Source organism: Morone saxatilis, unplaced genomic scaffold (assembly GCF_004916995.1).
Source record: "Morone saxatilis isolate NCDOM2014 unplaced genomic scaffold, NCSU_SB_2.0 Contig19, whole genome shotgun sequence".
NCBI classification, from domain to species: Eukaryota; Metazoa; Chordata; class Actinopteri; family Moronidae; genus Morone; species Morone saxatilis.
In genome coordinates this window covers 22,116,178-22,141,375 of record NW_023339751.1, presented here as the reverse complement: position 1 = coordinate 22,141,375, position 25,198 = coordinate 22,116,178, and the positions used below count along the sequence as shown (strand labels likewise).

Below are 25,198 nucleotides of genomic sequence, written 5' to 3'. Positions count from 1 at the left end.
GGGGAACATAGGGATGACCCCACTGAGACAAACAAACCTTTACACAAGTAAAATAATAATAATAATAATCAATACAATTTTCATAATTCTTAATCTCTCTTTATTGCATTAGAACATACATTTCTCATATATATCTATATATATATATTTTATAAATGTGAATTTGTACACTACAATCTTTTATTGTAACATGTTAGAAAATACTCGTAACGCTCCAAAAACATAGCACTAAAAACAGTTACCAAACAATGATTATTACATTTCCTCGTTTTGGCCACCAAGAACAGAAAAACAAGATGGCAGAGATGAAACTGTCAGGAGGAGAGGAGGGGACCACAGTCAGGTGGTTGGGCCATTGCAGTTTTGAGTGGCAGCCATTTTGTAACCAAACAGACGGGGATGAGGGATCACAACAGGTACAGAGAGGACGGGAAATATGAGGGGGAGGAAGCGTGGACAGTGGTGAGCATCAAGCAAAGCCACATGGGAGAGTCACTTGTAACCATCTAAATGACGGACTGACAGAAAGGTGAAGGGCCTCACACAGGACAGTTCTCACTGCAGCCTTTACAAGTCGTCCTGCTCGTTTATTGTTGCACTGTCCAATTTCCAAGTTCAATCTTAAAAACATGATATTAAATAAAACTTAAGTGAATCACTACTTTGCCACTTGGCTGCTGTTTTCATTTTACTTGCTAATTTGTAGAGCTTCATTTGTAACATTAATCACACAACTCAACCTAATCACACAAGCCTTAAACCAGAATTTAGAAATATGTTTTAAATTGACATCGAGTTATTGTGAAAGGGTTGCTAAAATTACCAATCAGTTAACCTCCCAACTCTGCAGCTCGTGCTGTGGTGAGTTTACATAAAACCTCAGGGAGCTGCTCTAAGCCCACAGATTCACACAAGCCAATTAGATTCTCCATGGTTAGCCAAAAAGTGGCTAATTGTTTGCTAACTCTGTTGCCATAAGGACTTAATACGTTCATATATACTTGATGACCCTTTGTTTCCATCACAGGAAGTTTTACCTAGCTCACAAAGTCATGCTAACTTCATGATCCAGATACTGTCAGACAGTAAATGTTTGGCTACACATAAAGGACTACTAAAACCAACATAAAACAATATTTCGGGCTGACACTGTGCAGTGTGCCAGTCTGCTTGATCGGCCCCAAAGGCAACCGTCTTTAGTTCATTAGCAACCAGCAACCGGTTGCACCAGCTGTTTGTAGGTTCAGCCTACTTAACGGAAACCGTTTAATAAAGTAAATCGGGTTGCACCACACAAACTAGTTACTACACCACTAAATATTTACACCCAGTAACTACCAGGTGTAACTGTTATGTACTGGTAGCTGCAGTGACATTAGCTTGCTAATATTTGAACAATTTAGATTAAAGCAATGGATTGACTCTTCAAAATGTTTAGTTATGATGAAAACTGGTAAAATGTTCAATTAAATAAAAAAAACACAATATACTTCATAATATAAAATTATATGACAATATAATTTTACTAAATTACAAAGAAAACACTTAACCGTAACCCTTAACATACTAGCATAAAATATTAAAAATAGTTATTATTTATTGAGTTATTATTTATTAAGAGTTTTACACTAAAACTCAGTTAAACTGCTTGACTAAGAATTTGTGAGTCAGGCTAATAAATCTACCGACTACCGACACTGGCAAGAGAAGTAGCTAAACGAGTGAACCATCTGGCTTCCTTCTCATCTCTGTTGAGAGTTGCACATGGGCAGTTTAGTTATCAGGTCACTGGCAAGAAAATGGTGGCGGGTAAAGACTCATTAAAATAGTTTTTTAAGATGTTTCCCAGCAACCGATTTACACATTACTAAAGTCTTACCTAGCCAAGATATTTCTGAAGTTGTAACGGTGCAACTCGATTTAGTAAATCACAAGTATGAAACTGCCAAGCACTGCCTAAGAACTTCAGAAGGACTTTCCGCACAAACTTAGAGACAGATCTACAAAGAGCTGGCGCAACTCAATCCGGATGTTTAACGGACGAATCGTACGTAGGTAAACAAGACAACAGTAGCAGTTATTACGAAGGAAGAGTTACTGAAAGCAGGGTGAAGTTAACAGCAGCTTTTTTTTTTTTTTACAAGAGCGCAGTGAAGTTTAGTTGTATCACAAAAGACACAGCAAGCAAGTGGAGTTCAAGGTTGAAACCAGCATGGGAACAGAAGCGGGGACAGTAGTGACAATCGAGCAGAGAGATAGGGGGAAGTCAGGGCACAGTATAACCATCTAACACACAAACACACACACACACACAGCGAGGCTAAGGTTTAAAAACTAGCGATACAGACACAATGGCACTGCAGGGAGGCGGGTGGACAGGTTGAAGGACAGATATATCTGCATGTGGATGGGCGGAGGGGGAGGAAGAGAAAGAGGGGACGCGAGGCATCAAGGAAACGTTTAAGATTCAAATCCCCCTTTCAGGAAGTCCAGAACAAAAACAATCGTCTATTTGTTAAGCAGATCGGGGGGAAAGGGAGTCGTCAAACAATGCATAACATCACAGAATGATTGTCCTCTTGAACATACCTCCTCTCCCCTCCTCATGCACACTATTCCTGTCTCTTTTTTTTATTTTTTACCCTGCTCCTCTCTCACCCCTCCATCTTTGTTAGTTTTACTTTTCAGGGATTTCCTCTTTCACTCCACATGCGTGCACACACACACACAAAACCCTGTGACCACAAAGGACATTTATATACACGTGTACACACACTCTCTCACACACAACACGCACAGACACGACAGATAGACAGATTTTGACCCAATAATACAGCGGACTGGTTTGTTAGCAGGAAGCAGAGGATTGGATAGTGCACATGTTGATTATAGCAGAGCTTAAAGCTGGTTGGCCAAGCGCACAGACACAGTAGTCTGTTATTGATATGACAATCAGTGCTACAGTGGCACAATACAACTGTTCTAGTACAAAAATCAATATTAACTATTGCAATTTTAAAAATGAGACTGCATTCCCCCCCCCACCATTAGTCCAGGAAGTGTATCTTTGAGTCACAAAAGGAAAGATTGTAGGGCTTAAATGATAAATCGGTTAGTCGTAAAACAGAAAATTAAAGAACAATAATTCAATTGTTTAAATGATTCATTCAAGACTTGCTGATTTTCTGTTTAATAAAACAGTAAATTTTCTGTTCTGTAAAAATCTTTTTTTAAACCCAATAATTAATTGGTTAATTTAAAGAATAATCTAACTAATTGATAATGAAATCACTGCTTGCAGCCCTAAAGAGACATTTTTTTTAGATTCAAACAGAAAATCGAAGCATATGCAATCTCATCTCTTCCTGTTTCAGGCGCACTGTAGAACAGAAATTTGCAGTCAGGAGTACCTACATTTAAGACATCTCATGTTTCCTTCCTCCTCCCTCTCCACCTCTCCCTCAGTGAGCAGTATTGTGGCGTTATGATGTTAGGTTCCTAAGGCAGTATCACAGTACAGTCCATAGAGAAACAACAGCAGTACAGAATTACACTGGTCTGCCCAGAACCTTACATCCAGCTCAGGTGGGACACTGATGACATCTGGATTTTTCTTTTTTCTTTTTTTAGGCCTCCGGTTATTTGGTTTACACTCTCTAAAACTGTATGCTGTTGCCGAGCAAAGTTAAAATAATTTTAGCTGTTTCCTGTTAAATTAGATTACCGAACATTCAAATCAGGAAGCAACGGGGAGGGGGGGGGGATTCCGATGTAACTTAAAAGTGTTAAAATTGCATTAAAATCTCGTCTGCTGTGGTGCCCTGGTAGCGCAGTGGGCTAAGGCACATGCCAAGTTCTCGCGACATCATTGGTCGCATGTCATGTTTTCCTCAACTCTTTCCTATCACACTCCACTGTGATAAACAGACTGCTGCAACGGCCCAACTCAATGTTATGGTGGCCATTTAGAATGAATTATTAATCATTTTATTTCCCGGCATAACTGAAGACTTTAGCACAAGTTAGCTAGTATAGTAGCTAGTTAGCCATCGGGTGAGTCAGCAAACACACTTTAATTGAAGATTTAACTGTAGCTATAGTAGTAAAAAGGTTTTCTGGGGTAGGGTGATTTCAGTTTCCTCATATTGTGCTGTAGATACTCTTTGACATTTTGATGATCAATTAATTGTTATTATCATGGAAAAATGTCAAACATTTGTTGGTTCCAGCTTCTCAAATGTGAGAATTTGCTGTAAACTTGGAATATTTGTTGGGAAAAACATGCAATTTGAAGAAATTACCTTGGGCTCTGGGAAATAGTGATATAGAGTGAAATAGAGTTGCACAAATTTGTGCCATTTTATAGACAAAACAATCATTTGATGAAGGATAAAACGGGTTAGATCATGTATATTCTATGCTTTTTTTAATAGGGGAACAGTCATCAGTTTACCCAGATTTACCTGCCGTCATATTAAAATTGGACCTACTGCCATCATGTCTGTTGTTGAACCACAGTGGAGTGTGACAATTTCTACAACAGATATTCACAGAGCTGATACTGGACGTGGGGGAAGACGAGGGTCTCCTCTTACAACTTCTCGAGGCCTCCAGTAAATTCAGTGGCACAACTCTCAGATATAGGGTTCTGGGCCAGAGCTGGGCCGGGAACCGCCCGGCATGATGTGGGTTGGTTCTGGCACTGAGGTAGCCAATTTCTGATTGGTCTAGCAGAAGTATAACCGGCCAGGGACGGCTCAGACGGCTCAGGTTGCCAGTTTTTTCTTTATGTTGTGTAGAGATGAAAGAGGTTCAACTATATACTATGACTATTAGACAGTTACCTATTACTAACAAGCGACAACGACTGGAGCCACTGGAGCCTCCAGGAGTGCCAGAACCAGCCCAAATGTCTCTGGTTTGGGTGATATTGTAGTGCGTGTGGTCTATAGTACAGTAGCATCAACACAATGGTCCAATAGACAGATCAGATAGAAGATATCATACAGATGGTCCAATACAGTTATAGTACAACATCTATACATCAACTATACATTGTGCGTTTTTTTTTTCCTTTGTTATATTTTCAAGGGATCTCAGGGGGTTAGACTTGGTCACCATTACATCACTGCTGTAAGACGGGGAGGGGCTTGAAATAGTGGTGGGCAGAGCCATAGATAAACAGTGTTTGATCATTAACACCAGTGTTAGTGCTGCAATCCTGCTACTTGGCAACTGGTGTGGAGGACCACCGCTACAGTGCAGCTCTGTCAAAAATAGACAGAGTATGTGAGTTGAGTGGCAGTTATAGAGCAATAAAGTAGGCAAGTTTATATTTAATAATTTAGAGGTAGAGTTTAGCAGCTGGAATCAGTTTACTTTGGGGGTAAATACTGCAAATATGTTGCAGAGTTTTATTTCTGAATGCAACAACAAATAATCCTGCTACATTAGAAGTTAGATTTTGTGGGGCTGGTGTCTGGCTTTAACACAGTTCTGATTTATTGCTCAGATCTTGCTTTTGTTTGGCTGTTCACATTATGTTTTGAATGTGGCTCATATCAGATTCCAGTGTGAACACGTTTGTGGTCCTGAAATCTAGAGTGAAGGAAAAGTCACATGAATTCTATAACGACTGTTCACACTGAGGTCACATTGGAAAACATCCGACCTGTAACTCATTTGGACAACATATGAAAGTGTCCCAAATCAGAATTGAAAAGATCTATGTCATTTGTGCTGTTCACACTTCATGAAAACAGATCAGAAATCAGGTTTGGGCCACTTTTGCCTGCAGTGTGAACATAGCCTTTGTGCCATTTAATCCAAAATAACAGATAAGAATAATTATCTTGTTTTTACTTAATGGTTTAAAGGGTCACCTCACTGCATTGATGGAGATGTGTACTCCTGTGTGTATCTGTACACAGTCATGTTAAGTTACTCTATCAGTCATCAGGGAGGCTCTCCTGTGTTGTGATGAGTATTATTATGGTAAGTGCTAGTAGATATTTTTAAATATGAATTCACAATGGGAAAAAAATACTTTGCCTCAATTCATTCATTTATGTTTGCTCCCTGCCACCTATCACTCCTCAGTAAAGACACTGAGAACACCAGAGTATTAACTACTACTAGTTCTAGTATTAGCTACTCCACGTTTGTTAAAAACAACCAAAACAGTTTCTATATCATGGTTATGACTGAACCTAAATGGGTTTTTTGAGGGTTTTCATGACCCTTATCACCCTCATATTTTGTATTTTTTAGCTTATATATGGCATTTTACGTGTTATGCAAGTGGAATTAGAGCTATCTTGGAGTGAGAAATAAGCCTTAGCACTACAGCTTTTAGCTCACACGCTGTTAGAGCCTGTCTGTCTGACCAAACTGTCTGTCTGACCAAACTGTCTATCCATGGCTCTGGTTTCCCAAACAGGGTTTAGGTAAAAGGGTTTTGGAGTTACAGGTTTAAGGTTCAGTTTAAGGGGGTTAGGACACTGAGGACTTAAAGGGGAAAAGGACTAAAGGGGTTACAATACTAAGGGGTTTAAGGAGTCTGGATAATGAGGTGTGGAAGTTTTGAAATGACAGTCAAGGTTTACAGTGATGAGAGATTTACCGAGATTTGAGAGATTTATGGGTGAAGAGGACATGGTTAGTATGAGTCTTATGGGCCGGTAATGTTAGGATATGACTGTGGCCTCCGTAACTATAGCAGGGTCTTCTATGTCAGCTTTACTTTGAACCATCCTCAGCTCCAGCTGGGGCGGACTGGGCCTCCGACCAGGACCTGCTAGTTCTGAGAGAGAGAGAGAGAAAGGAAGAGAAAGAGAGAGAGAGAGAGAGAGGGGTAGGTAGGGAGTGGGCAGACAGAAATGCAGAGATGAATAAAGATAAACATATATTTTAAAGCTACATCACACATTCTTTTAAAGTAATAATAGTTTAGACACCCTGCCATTGATGCAAAGCTCCTGAAACCAGGCCAAGCCGATCATCATCTTGAGAGCTGCAGGAGCAGCCAAACCTGTGCAGCCTATAGACAGTAAGAGTGACGGCAGCAGCAGCTTGCAGATGCAAACCTTTTACAGTATGCTGTAGTTTTTCTAGATTTTTTTTTCAATGCAACATTTTAAACCCTGGATAACGAGTACTAGGAATCTAACTATATATCATGAATGAGTGAAAATATGTTAAGATTCAAATCAGTGAGATAAGTAGGTGTATCAAGACATCAGTTTCACTTACAAAGAAAAGGAAATGTGAATTGTTTTGCATTTATCCTACCTTAAAATTTAAACAAAGGATTCCTTAATTTGATAATATCAGTCACACCAGTCATTTCCTGTATGTGGTGCCAGTGTTACAATGGGCAGCTAGTAATGTGTTCGTCAGCAGGTGGCGATATCAACATAGCTACATCTATAGGTCTATGCTGCTGCTGGTCCTTTCCTTCAGGTGGTGAATTACTGGTCTGATAAACCACTCCCTGTTTGTGGACCGTCTGCAGCATGCCAAATGTAGATTGCGTTTTGAGTGAGTTACAAGACTGTTTTATTAGGTGCTCTGCATCTAAAAATATAACCCTCATAGTGTTACGCAATTGTGATTGCAATCAGGCTGAACGTTATCAGAAATTTACTGGACACAAATAGATTTCGAGGAGGCTCCATGAGGTGTGTACAAGAGGAAAACTGCACTCATATTTATTGGTCCATTGATTTCATTTCCCCTGACCACAGTGGCCGGCAGGGGAAATAAAAGTGTGATAATGAAACTGGAAAAGTTTATAGAGAAACTGGGGTCCTTGATCAACCATCGTACATATACTTAATACATTTACAACATACAGACAGCAGGAGAATGGCCATCTGTGGAGATGAATGCTTCACTGAGTGCATAGTGTTACATTTCATGAAATGGAAGCGCATCTGTTCCATGAGACAGACAAGTGATGGACGTCAAAAACACTTCAAAACTATTATATATTATACTATCAACAAAGCCTTTGCAAAAACCCACAGTGGCACTGATTTTTCTATAACCTATACACCTTTTCAACGTTTTGCTGATGTAAATATCTGGCATCAGTCATGATTAAATTACAACAGAAATTGGATTTTAGCTCTGTTGGTCTTGTCTGTGTTTGTCTCTGAGATAAGAAAACAGCATAGATAAGTCAAAGCTTTAGGCATTGATGACAAGCCCTACTTCTTACCGTGAGCATACGAAATGGTCCTCTGGATAACATGGTGCATCACTGAAAAAGTCTTCTCACAGGCCGTCTGAGAGAGAGAGCGAGAAGAGCAGATAGAAAGGGATTATTAGGTTTTTCATGACTCGACATACGTATATATGCGTCCTTTTGGGGGGGTCTCAATTACTTAATAAGTAAACATTAGCATTTTTAATGCTGCAGTTATGATAAATACATCAACTTAAATCAAAGTCTAATGTCCTGTCACCTGTAGCTCTGCCTGGTCAGTGAGGCTGCCTCAATCTTCTGTCAATAAGTAAAATGATTGATCTCCACTTGCACAGGGTGTGTATTATTTATCACAGCTCATGGGCAGCTTGGTGTGTGGATTTTTCAAAGTGGCAATTTTCAACAACCGGCCTGTGCAGTGCTGACCACTGAAGCACACCTGCTGCCACTGTATTCAGTTACGCAGCCTCTCTCCAGTCCTTAATAACTGGTGGGCATTAAAGCTGGGTATCCCCTCTGTCCATCAGCACGCACTCAACACTGGCCTTCACACACCTCTGTGAAGCAGCTTTCTCCTTCATATCAGCCACAAAAACAGGATTTCGGAAAATACAATGGATGTAGGAAACACACACTCTTCCACACGGTGCCAAATCAGTTTTAAAACAATTTATATTCTTTTTTCTTGTGATATTAGTATTAGAGGCAGTGATAGCTTAATAAACTCTCCTTTGAGGTTAATGGGCCTGTCAGCCATATGTTGCTGTTTTTATGTGTCTGTGGGTTGTGCCCTGCCAGCCTCAGTATGACTGTTACTGTGTTTTTTCGTACCTTCAGGTCATTAGGGTAGTGGTGTGTCCACGCTAGCAGCATAGCAGCAAACAAATCTCCAGTTCCTACAAAGACGGCGTCCACTTTAGGAACCTCTATTCGAACTCTCTGTGTCGTCCTGCTGCCGTCGGGGCGAACTGAAAAGCAAACACACAACATGTTGAAGGGTTCATTAGTCTCACAAATATAGACACTCTATATGCACACTAAATTGCATGTCACGTACCATGGCGCTGGCTGCCCAACGACACAAGGAAGCGGTCTCCAAGTCTGGAGGGCAGATCAGAGGAGGTGATGACCACTGTGTCCGGGCCCATGGCATGGAGAAGGTCCATAACCTGCAGACAGTCAGTGAGTGAGACACAACGGCTTACTCTGTAAACAAAGACATTATGCAGGAAAGCAGAGAAGGATTTAAGAGTAAGTGATCTGTTACCTCTACAGCATCTTTCTCTGTGCTGATGTTTTTCCCTGTCAATAATCTAAAAGACAAACAAACAAATGACCATTATGTCAATAGCACAGAAACACTGAACATTTACTTAATAAACAGAAAAACACAAAAAGAGAATGACAGAGGTTTGGGTTTTTGCGAGAGGTGGCATATGACGACGCTAGAGCCCTGGGGTCCTGGCTAAAATATGAACCTCAAAAGGTTCTGAAGGCTTCAAAAACTTGAATCATTATTAGTCTAATAAAGTGTGATGCAGGTATAAAGAAAAACCTTAAATCTGATTCTGCAAGCACATGGGAACACCACTAGGTGGAGCAACTTGACAGTGAAGCTGCAGAGATAACTGAGTTGAGACACAGTTATCTCTTAAATTGTGGCTTAATGCTGCAGTTTTTTTTAGAAATGCAGCCATTTAGTTAATGCAGGGAAGAAAAGCAGCCAACCAAAACATAGTAAACATCTTATATCTGCCTGTTTCTCCATGGGGATCATTAAAATGTAAAAGATAGTGCTAATTGTTACCAGACAGACTGAAATCAACATCTTTCAACCCTGCTGAAGACACCAGTAGCTACATCATTACAAACCCAGTTGGTAGCGTGGTCTCTGCTGAATGTGCTCATCCATCTCTATTACTGGACATGTATATTGATACATTCAGTAACTGTGCAGACTTAAAAAACATAGTATCTTAACTTTAAATAAAGAGTTTCAACAAGACTACGTATCGTACGTTCCCACACACTAATGGAAAAAAAATATCTTTCAAGCTATGTAAATCATGCTTTAAAACAAGAAAGATAAGAGGGGTGCTGAGGCGTATTTTCAGTTAATTCTTTCCCAGATTTCTGCCACCACAGAATGAGGGTATTAGATAACAGCATGAGTGGCATTACATAAAGACGGTGTTCGCTAAAGCTCTGCCACTCACACAGCTACAGACTCACTGAGGTATAGCTACTACAAACTAAGTAAGTTTAGTTTGAGTGTCTCCATACACTATAAGTAAGATAGTTACAGAGATTTCCTGTTAGATTTATTGGATTTAAGACATATCAACAGAAATGTGCTGTTATGAAAAACTTGTACTCACTCAGCCTCAAACTGGTTGGGAGTAATAATGTCAGCAACAGGAACCACCTTGTTCTTGTAGACCGGATAAAGATTCTGAGGAACGTACTGCAGAACGAGACACACAGGTTAGTCACAGAACACAAACTGTGCTCTAAAGGAAGGGCTACACACACTTAAATGAGTAGGCTGAGTTAATTCAAAGGCTTTTCTCTGATCTTTGTTTTCATGGTTTGAAATTATAAGCGATAACAGACTAAATATGATTTTAATCCGCAAAAATGCACGTCCGCACATTGTAATATATATACACAACACACACACACGCAGAATGAGTCACTGTGTACATGTAGTTCTGTCAGATCACAATAATCCATCTGTCACTGAGAAATGAGCCTTGTAACACACCCTCAGAACACTAACACACACACACACAAAACACACACCATATATATAATATATTATATCTATATATATATATATATATATTTACAGATAAAAAAACACACAGGGAAAAAAATGAACACTAAAACCTCCACACACACAGAGGCACAGAAATCCTGGTTAAAAATCTATCCAATAACACACATTAACCACTGCACATACACCACACAGAGCATAAAAGTGTCACTAATCTCACCATAGATCCATGATCACCGAGAACGGGGTCACATACTGAAATGACAAAAACACATTCAGAGTCAGACACCCAACACAGACCTGCAAAGATCCAACAATTTTCACATTACATAAACGCTGCAGTGATGGGAGGCATGAAACTGGATTTGGAGATGTAAACATTTAATTTGGAAAGTCTGCATTCTCTTAAAAGAGAAGACTAAAAAGGCCCAGCTAGTGCCTCATAGAGGCTGTAATGTTCATTACACCTCACATTACCAAAGTACCACCGGGAGCAACCAACATACTAATGGTTTTTCTATGATTACACCATCAGCAGTAGTGGAGATACAAATGTATTGTCCTAGGCCATAAGTCATGATAGGTACTTTCCTTACGCTCTCACACAACTGGCCTCAACAGACAACATGATGTTCAGGGTTCCCACTCTTTCCAGGACAGCCCTTGCTAACATATCATTTGTTAGTAGACCTAGTTCTGACACATTTAACTCCAGTTTTTATTCCTCCTTTTTTAATGATGCAGGGTTCATGATGAAGTGTCTCAGGTTCATTACAGGTAGGTGGTCAACGTTTATGGGTGCTAGCTCGCTTTTGTGCTGTGCTTGACTGTTTACTACAGTTTTCCTCTCAAATGAAGTAGAATTTTTATTTATTTGACAGAAAATGTATCTTACAGCTGCCAATTTACAAGATACAGAGAAACATTAGCATTTATTTAGAGTTGTGCCTCTGTCCGGTGTCCACCTGGCCAATGTCAGTCAAATTCTCTCTCCTTATAGCTCTATTTTGCTCTCCTCTAACTCCTGAGGGAAATATCTGGCTCCTTCGCTCCACTATGTTCACCATGTAGTAACTTTGTCTGCCGGCTTTGTGGTGATGGGCAGGTACATGAGAGTGGGTTTATCTCAGCTTTTTCACTAAAAGCAGCTGCCTGCTGTTGCTGAAAACAAGATTAATAAGAGCAGCGAAAGTGAACCAAAACAGTACAGTTTGGGCTGTAAAAGCAAAACAATGATCTGAACGTATATACATAATACAATGCTCCACAGCGCTGAGGGGAACTGCATAGCACCTATTACAGTCATTTGCTCCATTGGTTACATTACAATGTAAAACATAAGCACCTTTAATTGTCTAGCATCGAAGGAAAACTCGTCTATTTCTACAAACTACAGGAAAAACTGAAGCAATACTAATTTCTCCACCAAAAGCTGTCTCACTAGTTGCAGCTAGTTAAGTCAGTGCCAAAACCAGAACAATAGTAATATACAATCTTCTCAAACGCATTAGTGTTTCGTGTTGCTGAATAGGGAGAGAAAAGGTAGAGTATCCCCTCATCCCAACTAGAAACCTGCAGTTTGTATAATGTGACAGATATTGAACAGTGTAAGAATATCTGGCATCATCTTACAGACACACACAGGCTCAACCTAGTACTGTAGTACAGCACGTTCTGTCCACAACAAAAAGTACTCGGGTAAACACATTATGTATGTCACCCTCTGGTTGCTTATTATTTTGAACAGTGGCAGTAGGTCTTCACTACATCCACAAACACAGTGACTACAGGCCAGGCTGCAACAGCCTTGATTTGAGTGAAACTGATTCGTGCAACATGAGATGAGAATCCTCCTGGCAAGAGAGAGAGAGAGAGAGTCCACAGTGAGAACTGGATCTTCTCTGAGATTAATGTCAAGCTACATAAAGCTACTTAATGTAAAGAACTAATGAGTTTGTTTGCTGGCTTGTCACTTAAAAAGTTTCAAATATTTAATTTGAGCCCATTAGGGGATTTTGTTTCACTGTCCCATACTCTGATGTTTCAACATGAGGCTAACTTGCTGACAGAGTGCAGTCATATTAAAGCTCCACTAATTCATATTTCTATGGCAACAATGGATCAAATGCCTCGTATTGTGGAAGGGGTCACTCGAACCCACAGAGAATTATCACCAGACTATGCAGCTCTACAGTTTTGAACTAAAACCATGTGGTTACTTACCATACACCAGGTTGGGGTTGGCTCTCTTTAGCTCCTGAACAATGTCCACTACCATCTCCAAGAAGGATGTGTCTCTGGTATACCCTGAATACGACACACACACACACACACACACACACACACACAGAGATACAAACAGTATTATAGTCATTATACTTAGTTTAATTATTTGTCTTCTGCTCAAAGCTTTGTTTTAAAGCAGCTCTAGTGTTCTGTGACTCCTCTGCATGTCACATGACTGAAGCTATACGGATGAAAATGGCTGCTCAGGTATACTTAGAATCACAAAAAAATCACAAGACTGTGACCTTAATTCAGGTTTGGCAGGACAACATCCAGCTACCATTAGCACACTGAATGTAAAGTGGAAAAGGAGACTGGAGGGAACATAATGCAGGACTCATTTAATACAATTTGAATTTCTTTGAGATGCAGCATCTCATTTTTGAAAAAAATTTACCTGAGGAGGATTTAGAAAGTCCAACAGAATAACATCACATAACATGAAGCTGAACCCAACTGCAGAACTGTGGCACACACATTACAGATGTTGTATTTTGAGCAGTGCAGAAGTGAAGAATATAAGTAGTGTATTCACCTGTTAAAACATAGTCATACTGGTGTACGTTGTTCAGTTTGATTCCTTCGTACAGAACATGGAGCTCATCCGCTGTCAACACCTGGCCTTTCCAATGAGAATAACCTGCAGAGAGGAGAGGAGTTATTGTGTTTAATAGGACCTTTGCAATCACTTTTCAATTCTCCACCCACAGACACACGCACATACTGCCTATTAAAGCCCTCTATCGACGCTGACACACACATTAAAACCTTGTACTCACTAACCTGATTAAACTTTCAATTTGACACCAAATTCATCTGGGCAGGTTAGGATGCTTCAGTTAGCGTGCATTAAATAACAGTACAACAACATGCTGGTTGTCGTCCGAGGGAAGAAGTTCATCTGTACTTTGACTCAAGGGTTCGCTGTGGACCCAGTGACCTCTAGTAGCACTACGGAGCTGTTTGTCTGTGCTTTGATTGATGCACGTGCACAAGACAAACTGAACAGGGGTGGGTGTGGGTGACGCAATACACATTCCTGCCAATGCTTACACACTATTCCACTGATCTACAAGTGGCGGTGGCACGCCAAGATGTGAAGCAATGCACCAACAAGGATAGAGCATCCTCACAGAATAAAGTTAGAGACACTGCAATCGATTGTGTTTTGTCTCCTCTCTGCCCGCATGACTCAAAAACAAGTGAGTATTGCTCCAAAAGATTTCATATTTTGAACTACTATTTCAGCCAGGGACAGAGGGGAGGCTGGGGGAGGATATCTGGGTATGCATATGTGTGAAGTGCTGTATGTACCTATATGGGGGCACATTTATGTGACGTGAATGCCAATGTGAGCCTGCGTTAGTGCACGTCTGTCTGCGTATGACATGTTTGCTGCAGGCCGATGATGTCGCAGCTCCAGGTGAGTCACAGCCAGGTCACGTGGTGGGGGGTTCTGGTTGCTAAGCAACAAGCCGAGAGAAAGCCAAAGGGGCTAAGAAAGAGAGATGAGCAGTCAGCGTGCTGTGTGTGGTTTGGTGTGTAGAGAGAGAGAGAGGGGAAATGAAGGCAGGCCTACAGATAAGAGCCGCTTCTGTCGTCATCATTCGATGCTGTCGCAATTCACAACGCCTGCTGCTGTTTACTGCTGCGTCCTGTCTCTCTCTCTCCACTCCCTCCGTCTTTCTCTCCATCATCCGCTGTCTGTCTCTCTTGATTCAAAAACCTGCTGTCTCTCCCTCCCTCAATTCACCTTCTCTGTCCCCATCGCCAGCCACCCGCTCCCTCTCAGAGGCACCCGTCTTCTTCAATGTGTCACACCAAATTACACACTCTCCTCGAAGAAATTGCAAATGTTAGTTTCCAATATACAAGATCTGATTAAACAAGCTCTAGAGTCTGAGGCACTTTTATGCTAAGGTCACTGAAACAAACACAATTGAGACCAGTGATGTGAGGCTTTGATGGGAGGAAGACATTTTTGGTTCCTGACATTGTCCTCAGCTGTATCACTGTCTGCTCTGTACGTGATGTGAACAGTGAGCTGAGACCTATGATTAGAATCCCTCTTAGTCTAATTGGTCCCTAAAGATTTAAATTGAATACAGATTTAGCTTGAAGCTCACAGGAATCCCGTCTATGCAGTGTGTTCAGACAGACAAGAACACTGTGTGAAAACACACAGATACACAGCCACCTAATTTACTCTAATGGGACTCAGAGGGTGCGGAGGCAAAATGTGGAATCTGGCTCAACTCTTGCCGCAACGCAATCCAGCTCCATCTGGCAAGGCACTGCGTTGGCCAATCAAAAACGTGCTAGCACACAGTCCTGGTAGTGTGTAATGTGACAGCTGTGTTTTTACTGTTCACTTGGAGATCACGGTGACAAAAAGATCAAATAATCCCAGTCGGACAATTTTCTAGAGATATACAATTCTGCCAAACCAGAATTCTAAAACGTCCCTGAACTGTATTTTGAGAACGATCGACTCAAATAGTTCAGCTCCCTTCTGAAAAACCCAGAACGGATATTCTTGATAAATATTTTCCCATTCCCACACAAACTTCAAAAATGAAGTCGCATGTGCCTCATCCAGCTTATGAGCCTCCTACCCTACCATCCTTAACTGAAGACAGAAATATAAACACAAAGTACAAACCTAAGTAAACGTTTGGTACATTAATCAACTGCAAATAAAGAAGATCCACAGAGGAAGGATTCTGTGCTAACCTTCAGCAAATATGATGCAAAAAAATGCTACGGAAAAAAAGGAATAAGCCACTGATAAGTGCTTATTTACTTTAAAACTTAAAGTTCAACTACAACAAAATAAAGTAACCAACAAAGTACTGGTAGTATCTTCCTCTGCACATAGTTTCAGCTTTATTTTCAGAGGTTTTGAGATATCCATCACTGAAACTTCTGCTGCCTCCCAAATGCACAGGAGGTGGGTAATATTTCATCTGTGCTGCTCCAAGCATTGAAAATGACACAGCTTGTAGAAACAATGTCCCAGTTTGTCCTGGGCAATACACAGGATGAACCAGTATACCAGTTTTAATTTCCTGTATGATATGAATTATTTTCATATCTATTCTCATCTGTTTCTTGCACAGTAGAACATTTGAGAAAAATACCACTTTTACCAGTTTTACTATTTTCTATGTTCGATAGAAAACAGTTTCTAAAGAACTTCACAGCAAGCCTGTGGACTATCCAATAAACGGTCTGCAGAGAAACCTGGTCATGGGAACCTCTTATATCATAAATGTTTGGCTGAATCCAGGCTACAACACTTCTAAACAGCTCAAATGTAAATTACAGCATTTTATTTGTCTCTGCATCTGATGCTGCTACGGACGAGTCCCACGCTCGCCTACGCAACAGCACTTATCCTACAGCACACCTACAATTATCTTTACCCTTAGTCTGCAACATCACAACACATTACTTTCACTAGCTCTAAATTCAACATCATCCACCTAGCTCAATAACAATGAAATTACAAAACCACAGTGTAACCTGGCTGCTTTCACACCAGATGATAAACAGCTGGCTGACCTTTTCCTGGCAACTGAGATTAGTTACACAGAGTAGGTTATGATTACTCGGATTCTCAAACTTGACCAAATGAAAAACTAGACAACCATGACATGAGGAGGTCAAGGTCATTCACTCTGTACCAATTAAACACTGTAAAAACAACAACGTAGAAATCTCTATACACCACAGTTGACTAATTTCCCAAACAGAGCAGCCACTGACAACATTAGCCAAATACTGTGTGTAGTGGATTCATGAAGAAGTTGAAAAAGCTGTGAAAGGCTGGCAGAGAGAGCAGTTTGATTTAGTGCCAGTACTTTACATGTGTATAACATTCAAAAAGAATAGGAATAAGAACATTTGGGAACCCTGTCTGAGCTATGTAGAGCCTGGTGTCATCAGGCTACAGGGATTTTAACGACTGCTCTTACTGCACATGTTCTGTGTTTTTGGTTTGTTTGTTTTCTTGAGTTTTCATAATGCTACTCTATCTTTATCTTTAATAAAAATTAACTAATAAATAGCTGTTTTTTTAATTCCATAAAATATATAGAAATATGGAAAGGTGCATTTACTTTTTATCTATATTCCTCTTTATGTTGGTGGCAGGGAAGTGAGTGCAGTGTCTCTTACTAACCAGCCAACAAATACAAGAGACTAAAATCTGACTTATCAAATAAACAGATAAAAAAACTTTATTCTTATAATTTCCTTTAAATTTATTCCAAACTTTGTAATAATGACCAGATCCTGTGAGGATTTCTGGAGTCTGGATATTGCTTGAATCCACTGGGAAGCAACAAGCAACAGCTGGGCAGATGTGTTTGTTTTCACAGTGCTCAGCTGATTCATTGTTCAAGTTGAGTTTGCCTGAATAACACGAGCTGGGACCATCCATCAGTGCAAGACAGGGGAAAGACAGATTACTCACTGATGAGACTGGAAATTTGATCAAAATATTACGAGTAAATGTGACACTGAGGGATGACGCAGACACTCCCTCTGGGCCAATCAGTAACGACATGCATCAACAGATTATTGCTGTTGCAAGTACGCCTTTTTAATTTGTAACTGGCTCACCCAATCTGGCCAATCAGTGTTATAAACACAGGAGTGGAGAGCAAATGTCTGCAAAGCATTTTGTAATCACTGACTTTGATTAGTGCTATTTGCAGTAAATAAACGTTATTATTATTAGAATTTAATATACAATATTTACTTAGACTTCGTAAAAATCAGTCGCTCCCTTAATTACAGAACCATCATCAAGTCAACAAGTTCAAGCAACTGAAAATCTTAACTGTATCATTATTGAAACTAGAGAGACCTACCAACATACTGTATCTGTGTGTGTGACCAGGCGGGCTGCCATTGTTTCCTGATACAGACAGGTTGAGTCGCAGTATGTCACCGCTGCTGGCTGCAAAAAACCAACATGGTGACGACCATAATGCCAGACTCCAGGCTTCAAAACAGTACTCCCCAAACCAATGTGTGACATCATCATAGGTTCACACTAGGATCCCACCAAACGTTACCGTGATAATCAACAATAAACACAAGCGAGAGATCCCTCTGTGAGCGATAGCTGTGAAGTGGACATTGCAGGATGCAGGCAAACACTCCTTTGTGTGGCAGAAAGGAGGATCAGCAGCGTTAGAGAACAGTTCCTTTGTTCATTATCATACTTCTTACAGATTTTAATCTTCCAATATTTCAGTAATTACTGCAATAATATATTCTATTGTGATTACTTTTGTAAAGTTAAAGGTCAGAATGAATGGAGCAGAAACAGAGACATTCTAACTTTTAGTCCATAAAAGACCCAAAAAATCCTTTCATCATTAGACCCTCGCTGCCTGGTACTGTAGCTGTATTTCAACCCCGCAGTAAAGCTCGACTCGACTCGTCTCTACTCTCTTTTGGTACCTTTACTTCGTTTCCCGCTGTAGATGATACTCTGGATAGATGCAGTTGGGAAACAACATGGAGTCTTGAGAAGCTGCAGCTTTTATTCACTGACAATCTGTAGCCTACACTGTACATTTACTGCCAGACTGACAACCTTACTGCTCACCTTTTCCACACACTATCCACAAACAAAGGAGCTGCTGCTCTTATAGCAGAGGATCTGAAGGGATGGTGTTCTTGGTACCTCTGCACTTCGTCACTTGACCACGGCGTGGTTTGAGTGAACGATAACCATTTTAAGTATTTAAAAAATGGGAGGTTTGTGCAGGATGTCCTGTGTTGCGTGACCAATCAGTGGTCTGCAGTGTTTTCACGTCACCTTTCAGTGTCGCCTCAGCTCGCTCGGAACCTCGACCGAGTTGTTACCAAAAAAAGTACTAGGTACTATCCATAATGGAAAATAAAAAAGAGCAAGTAGAGTCGAGCCGAACTGTACCATGCGGTGGAAAAGCAGTTTAAATGCCCACATCCTTTCCCATTGTTAGAAATGTATAGTCTCAAGCTCAGCACTCAGCTTTAATTTGTATTACTCATGAGCAGAGCAGAGTTTCAAAATAAGACCAGCAGCGTTCAACTTGTCCTAGGACGGGCTGAGAGAGAGAGCCTGTATAAAATGTGAATGGGGTTCGCCCCGTACAGCTGATGGTGTCAGCCAGTGAAGTCACTGACCTCCCCAAAAACTCCACTCACTCAGCTGTCGGCTCGTCAGCCTCAACGCGGCCACCGCCTCGACGACAACCGCCTCTCTAACACTCGCTAACACCTCGTCACGACACCAGGGGCACTGGCTGACTCATACACACCCACACCCGCTGACTACAGCATACACACACACGCGCTCTCAGAGATGTATGCTATTTCATCCGTCTTACCTGTATGGTTGGAGAACTGCACAGAGTTGATGGAGTCCACCTCAAACCCTAAAACCTGGAAACAGAAGTGAGAGAGGAAACGGATTAGGAGTCAGGAGAGATTAGGAGTAAGAGCCACGCTTGCTATTAATTTGACAGCTCAACTGTATTTTAAGTGTAGTAGTACAAATGTATCACACTCCTGCACGCACGGAGTGTGCAGCAACTGAAAGACTGCGCCTACAACTGGACTGGGCTATAATTATAAATGTACAGTATGCCACTAAATACTTGGTCGTTAAACCTGCAATAATTGATTTTTTGGGCAGCTTCAAGCTCACGTGGCTTCAGCTTGTTAGCATACCATAAACCTTTTTCACAGCAGCCATTTTGATGTGAAATAGTAGGGTAACGCAGGTGTTACCGATGATACTAATTAAGGTTGCGTTCAATTTAGTGTAGCTGAACGTTTCCAGTGAGCCAACATGCACAACAGCAGCACCCTGACTCTGTTTGTCCTGAATCAAACAGAACCTTAATCAGTATCATTGGTAGCACTGGTGTTTACCCAACTTTTTCATGTGAAGATGGCTGCTGTGAAAAAGGTCTATGAACACATCCAGCAGATACAGAGAATCCTTAGCATTCATTTGGAGCGATGTCTGTGTCTACTTGATGACTGTAAGTCTGGTATTCATTCCCTTTTAGCAGTCTTTGGTCTTCATCAGCTCTTAAATACAAAGAGATAGATATCTTTAGCTGCTGAATGCTCCACTATATTCACCTACTAGCTGCTAACTTTCAGGTGTGTCTGCTGTTTGGTGTTGGACACGGTTAAAAACAGTCTTTCTTTTTTTTTTTTTAGAGCTTTTTAGCGCTGTCCATTTAAATCTACATCCCAAATCAATGAATGAAAAAAGTTTTCTCATCTGAAAGAACCAAGAGCCATCCCTAAAATATTATCAGATGACATATCAGATCTGTATTGGTATAAAATAATTTTATTGTCAAATAGTGTATATTGTTCCAGATCATCAAAATCATAATTGCAGCATGTAAACATGTATCAAAGTGAAATAAATCAGAACCCCGTTCGACTCCATTTAACCCCGGTTGTGATGTGTGAGTGGAGATAAACACAGGATCCTGTCAGTGTCTGAAATCAGCACAGATCTGGAACATTCCCGAAAAACAACTCTCGGTGTCCTCCCCTCTATTTGTCTATCTAACCGGATTTTTTTTTAATTACCAGAGAGAGGGAAAGACACATGATCCGTCCATGTGCGCAGTCAATTGTTATCTGAATGACTTTATTTAATTGGGCTGAAGCAAGAAGCAGGCAGAGTGAATGAGGTCTTTGTTCTTTTCAATTGACTGTAACTTTGAGACACAAGAATCTGCTTTCAGAGGGGAGACGCAGTACAGATATCAGCTTTGACCTTGGAAGAACTTGTCAATGCACCAGCTTTTTCCAGTGTGGCCAATGTTTTCTGAAAGGTGAACAGTATTTGTTTCAGCAGCATGAGGCATTCAGGGAAAAGTGGAGTCAGGAATGTAGAATATGACATTTCTACTGGAAATACTATTTTAAAAACACAATACTGTAAGAGTACACTCGTGGTGGACAGACAGAAGTGTGAATGATGACATTCCTTCTCATTCTAATCCGTGTGATTTTCTATTGATATCCCATATTTGCCCTCAGCTGAAAGGAGGTCGTGAGCCCAGCAGTGCTGCGGCTGCTAGATATCCAATCTAATCCAACAACCCTGCAGTAAATCCTAACATCTGAAACATCTGTTTCTGGGTGCTGTTCCAGAGTTGTGAATACAAATGATGGTTTTCAGAACCATTTAACACAGGCACAACCTGTTTATTTCTACATGTTCCTTCGGCTGAGCAGGGTACAAATCGACTATTGATTTAAAACTGTGTATTTACGGCCTACTGATGTACACGGGGCTAAGAATCTGTTATTTAGGTCACATCCTTTCTTGCTGTATTCATAAGCCTCGAGTCAGTGACACAGATAGGCTGTTTACAATGCTGCTGACGGGAGAGCATCGTCACAGAAGGAGGAGAGGATTTGAACTAAATTATGAAAAGCACATTTAGCCTTTATGAGGAATCACTTTCAGCACTTTTGGTAAATTCCCAAATGAGGAAGCCGTGTCGCCACTAACAAATGAAGAGTCTCTTTAATTAACATGTGTCACAGTACAGGCTGATCACATCTGAGTCAACACAGATGCTATATTTACTGCATCGTGACTAAGCTAGCAGAGTCCCTCTGATTTGGGTTAGTTCCTGTGTGTTCACTGTTAATGTGCATTAATGTATATGTTGCCCTTCCCAACAATGTCACATGTATATTAGTTTGTTTCCACGTGTGCACGTACCATAGTTTTGTCTATATATAGTAAATTGTATGTTCATGGGTTCAAGGTGTCTCCATTGATGATGTTTCTTGTTCAGGCTTTAAAGCAGTGATATAAAATCACAACAAATGCCTGTCACATGCCTCAGCCTTCAAATGATGTTTCAAAATGACTTATCTTGACAAAACAGGACAGTCCATGCTAGCAGCTCTCTGAGGCTGCACTGAGGCACAGTGGTGCTTCGAGCTGAATGCTAATGTCAGCATAACACGCTCGCAATGACAATGTTAATATGCTGATGTTTAGCAGCTACTTTTACCACGTTCAACGCCTTAGTTTAGATGTTAGCCAAATAGCACTACACGGAAAGTGCAGCTGAGACTGTTGGTAACGTCATCTGTCTGTTGCTATATGGCACTAGAAGAGGAGTAAGGGGATCACCGGACTTGATTTGAATGTCTGTAGAATATTTCCTATCAACCCATTCAGTAGCTGTCGAGATGTTTCCGTCTGGACCAAAGTGGTCGACCGGGCAACCGACCAGTTGACCTTTCCATCCCTGAAGCCGTATCACGGCCTGAATACCTGTGGCCGCTGACAGAACCAGCTTAACTCCTCATTCGACGAGCTGAAACGAGCAAATGTTCGGCACTTTTGATCAACAACTTGAGCGATTAATCAATTATCAAGGCACTTTTCTGTTTGTTAGTAATTAAGTAACGGATAAATCTAGAGCTAGCTACACGAACGACTTTAATTACATTAAGTAGTAATTACATTGATTACAGGGTGGTCTGGCTACCAACAATGAAGAATTAGTGATTTTCTCACAGGCCTTCACTCTCCTCTGAAGGATGTGTTTTAGGCATCAGTATGTAAAACTGAGAATAACACATACACATAATTCACTTGTTCAGACGTCTGCACAATCTGTTCTTTTGAACAGCGTTCCCTTGAGAACGTGTCTTTGGCTCCAGTTGTGATTGCATTTTGGAGGAAATAACACCGACTACCAACCGACAGGGGTCAACACTTACAATACAGACTGAACTGAATTTATTAAATGCATTTATCCTCAATTGGGTGCCATCAGACAGCCCTCTTTATGGATTCTGTTTCTACGTGAAAGCTGAATCCATCCAGTCCAGCTCTGAGGCAGCCTGTCTCCATCTTCAGTGACGTCACCCAGAGGAATCCTGTGGCAGCCAATCAGAGCCCTGCCTCCAAATATCGCCGTCTCCTGCCTGCCTGAGATTCTCCGTCCTGTCAGCGCAGAGAGAGGGTTGCCCTGCACGCTCGCTGACATCACCATCACCTCATCCCTTCATCTTCAGCACCAACTGAATCATGGTTGTGACTCTGACTGGTGAGAGCAGCTCCTTCACTGACCCGTAATGTTTATTCCTTTAAATCTAAAATACCGTCACTTTGCTCATGTCCACAAGCATTAGTGGTGGTTCATTCACAAACTGACTGCAAAACTCACCGGCAGCCACATACACTTGCAATACTGTCAAGTTACACTTATCAAGCTGGTGACTGCTGATGATATACCTCTGCAACTGGATCTGATTCCAACGCTTCATTTACATAATCGCTGTTCCTCTTAACATCTCATTCAAGTTAAAACATGGCGCCTGGAGGGTTTGTGTCCTTACATTTAACCATTTATAAGACCCTTCAATGCAAATTATGATGACAAATAGGGCCAATACTTCACCGCTGTGATCATTTGAAAGTGAAAGCAATTGAAAGACATTCTGCATGACAGGTTTCATTTCTCACCAGGGGGCCAGAGAATTCACAACATGTGTAAGACTCATAATAGTTCATCTAAGTTGTAAAATGCTATATTTAGCTGGATGCAGGACTATTTAAGGTGTGAGATTAAGGCAGTATAACTTGCAGGCACCCTGTAAAAAGACTATAAAGGCTTCAATACAAATACTGTCTGCATAACCAAACAGCATGAATGTAATCTTACTAAAGATGCTCTGAAAAATGACAGGCACCAGCGAGTACTGTCCATATTTGGTGACTGTGATACTGGTATTATTCCTGCTTTGGTGAAGCTGTAGGTTTAGTATTAACACTGGTTAATATCAGTGTGAGCTTTAGTAAGCTGCACTGGTAAACATTATTTTAACATTAGGCCGGTACAAACTGGCCTTAATCGTCCGTAGTAGATGAACAATAATGGCTGCACTGACTCCTGGTGACATGCATCAAAGCCCAGCAGCCATTAGGATAACCGCAAAACACATCCTGGGGCGCAGCAGGCTAAAAATAGACACGGCACTTACAACAAGTGACTGTCTTTCAGGATGATGGGACGTGTAGTGTAGGACTGTACTAGCCTCACCATCACTACTGACTGCCAAACCGCTGCTGGTGGATCAAATGAAACTGTAACAATCAGCATCATCATGGCAATTATAGACCCAAAGCAATCTCTGGAATCACCCTACTGTCAACATTAGGGATCATAAAGGGAGAGGACTATCACTTTCATAGCTGGGAGGAGCCCATAACCTCTGTGTCCTTTCAAATAATATCAAATCAATGGCTTGTTTTGAATGCATTGGCTGTTTTTGGCTTCTTATTCTAGTAGTTTTGCTCTAATGACTCAACACAAGAGTCAGTCCTATTAGGCTAAAGACCAAGACACATGTTGAGCCACTCGCAGTCTCTGCTCAACGGCCCTTCATGTGTACGTGCTTCACAATTCGCTCTGTTACACAGGTTAACTGACGGATGCCTACTACCCTCCCTTATCTTCAGAGGACCCTCTGATCGGGGGAGGGAGTCACATAAATCATACGTACAATAAGAAGGATAAAAACTGAAAATCATCAATGTTTTCTCAACCTCTGTTGGCTACTGCAGTGACACATTTGGCTGACGGTCAGTTTAATGATTACATAGATTGACCATTAACCCAGTGTAAAGAAACAGCGCTGGCTATGGTGTCTCTGCAGCTTACTGATGTATAAGATAAGCAGTGAGTGTTTGAGCTGTCCTAATATACAGTTTAATCACCCCAGCCAGCCAATGAGCATAGTACAGGTTTACAGTTAGATGTCACTAGTTGTTACAGCTGCTCTCAGTTTAAAGACATTTTGTTTCGAATTGCAAAGTGAGGAAGAGACCTGTGCTAGATTCATCGTTTTGCAAATCTAAA

The 25,198-nt window shown here is 40.9% G+C and overlaps 1 protein-coding gene across 1 annotated transcript in view; it reads right to left on the bottom strand.

Moving 5' to 3' along the window:
• Positions 1–2,374: 2,374 nt before the first annotated feature.
• The window catches only part of pdxkb (pyridoxal (pyridoxine, vitamin B6) kinase b), a 24,568-nt gene continuing 1,744 nt past the window's right edge, over positions 2,375–25,198 (bottom strand). The window contains exons 2-11 of the mRNA XM_035663936.1: positions 19,661–19,715; positions 13,807–13,911; positions 13,209–13,292; positions 11,206–11,240; positions 10,588–10,673; positions 9,477–9,522; positions 9,267–9,378; positions 9,041–9,177; positions 8,222–8,288; positions 2,375–6,802 (exon numbers count right to left, since the gene is read on the bottom strand). Coding sequence (XP_035519829.1) covers positions 6,687–6,802; positions 8,222–8,288; positions 9,041–9,177; positions 9,267–9,378; positions 9,477–9,522; positions 10,588–10,673; positions 11,206–11,240; positions 13,209–13,292; positions 13,807–13,911; positions 19,661–19,715 — 843 coding nt within the window. The 3' untranslated portion in view covers positions 2,375–6,686. The remainder of the gene's footprint in view (positions 6,803–8,221; positions 8,289–9,040; positions 9,178–9,266; positions 9,379–9,476; positions 9,523–10,587; positions 10,674–11,205; positions 11,241–13,208; positions 13,293–13,806; positions 13,912–19,660; positions 19,716–25,198) is intronic.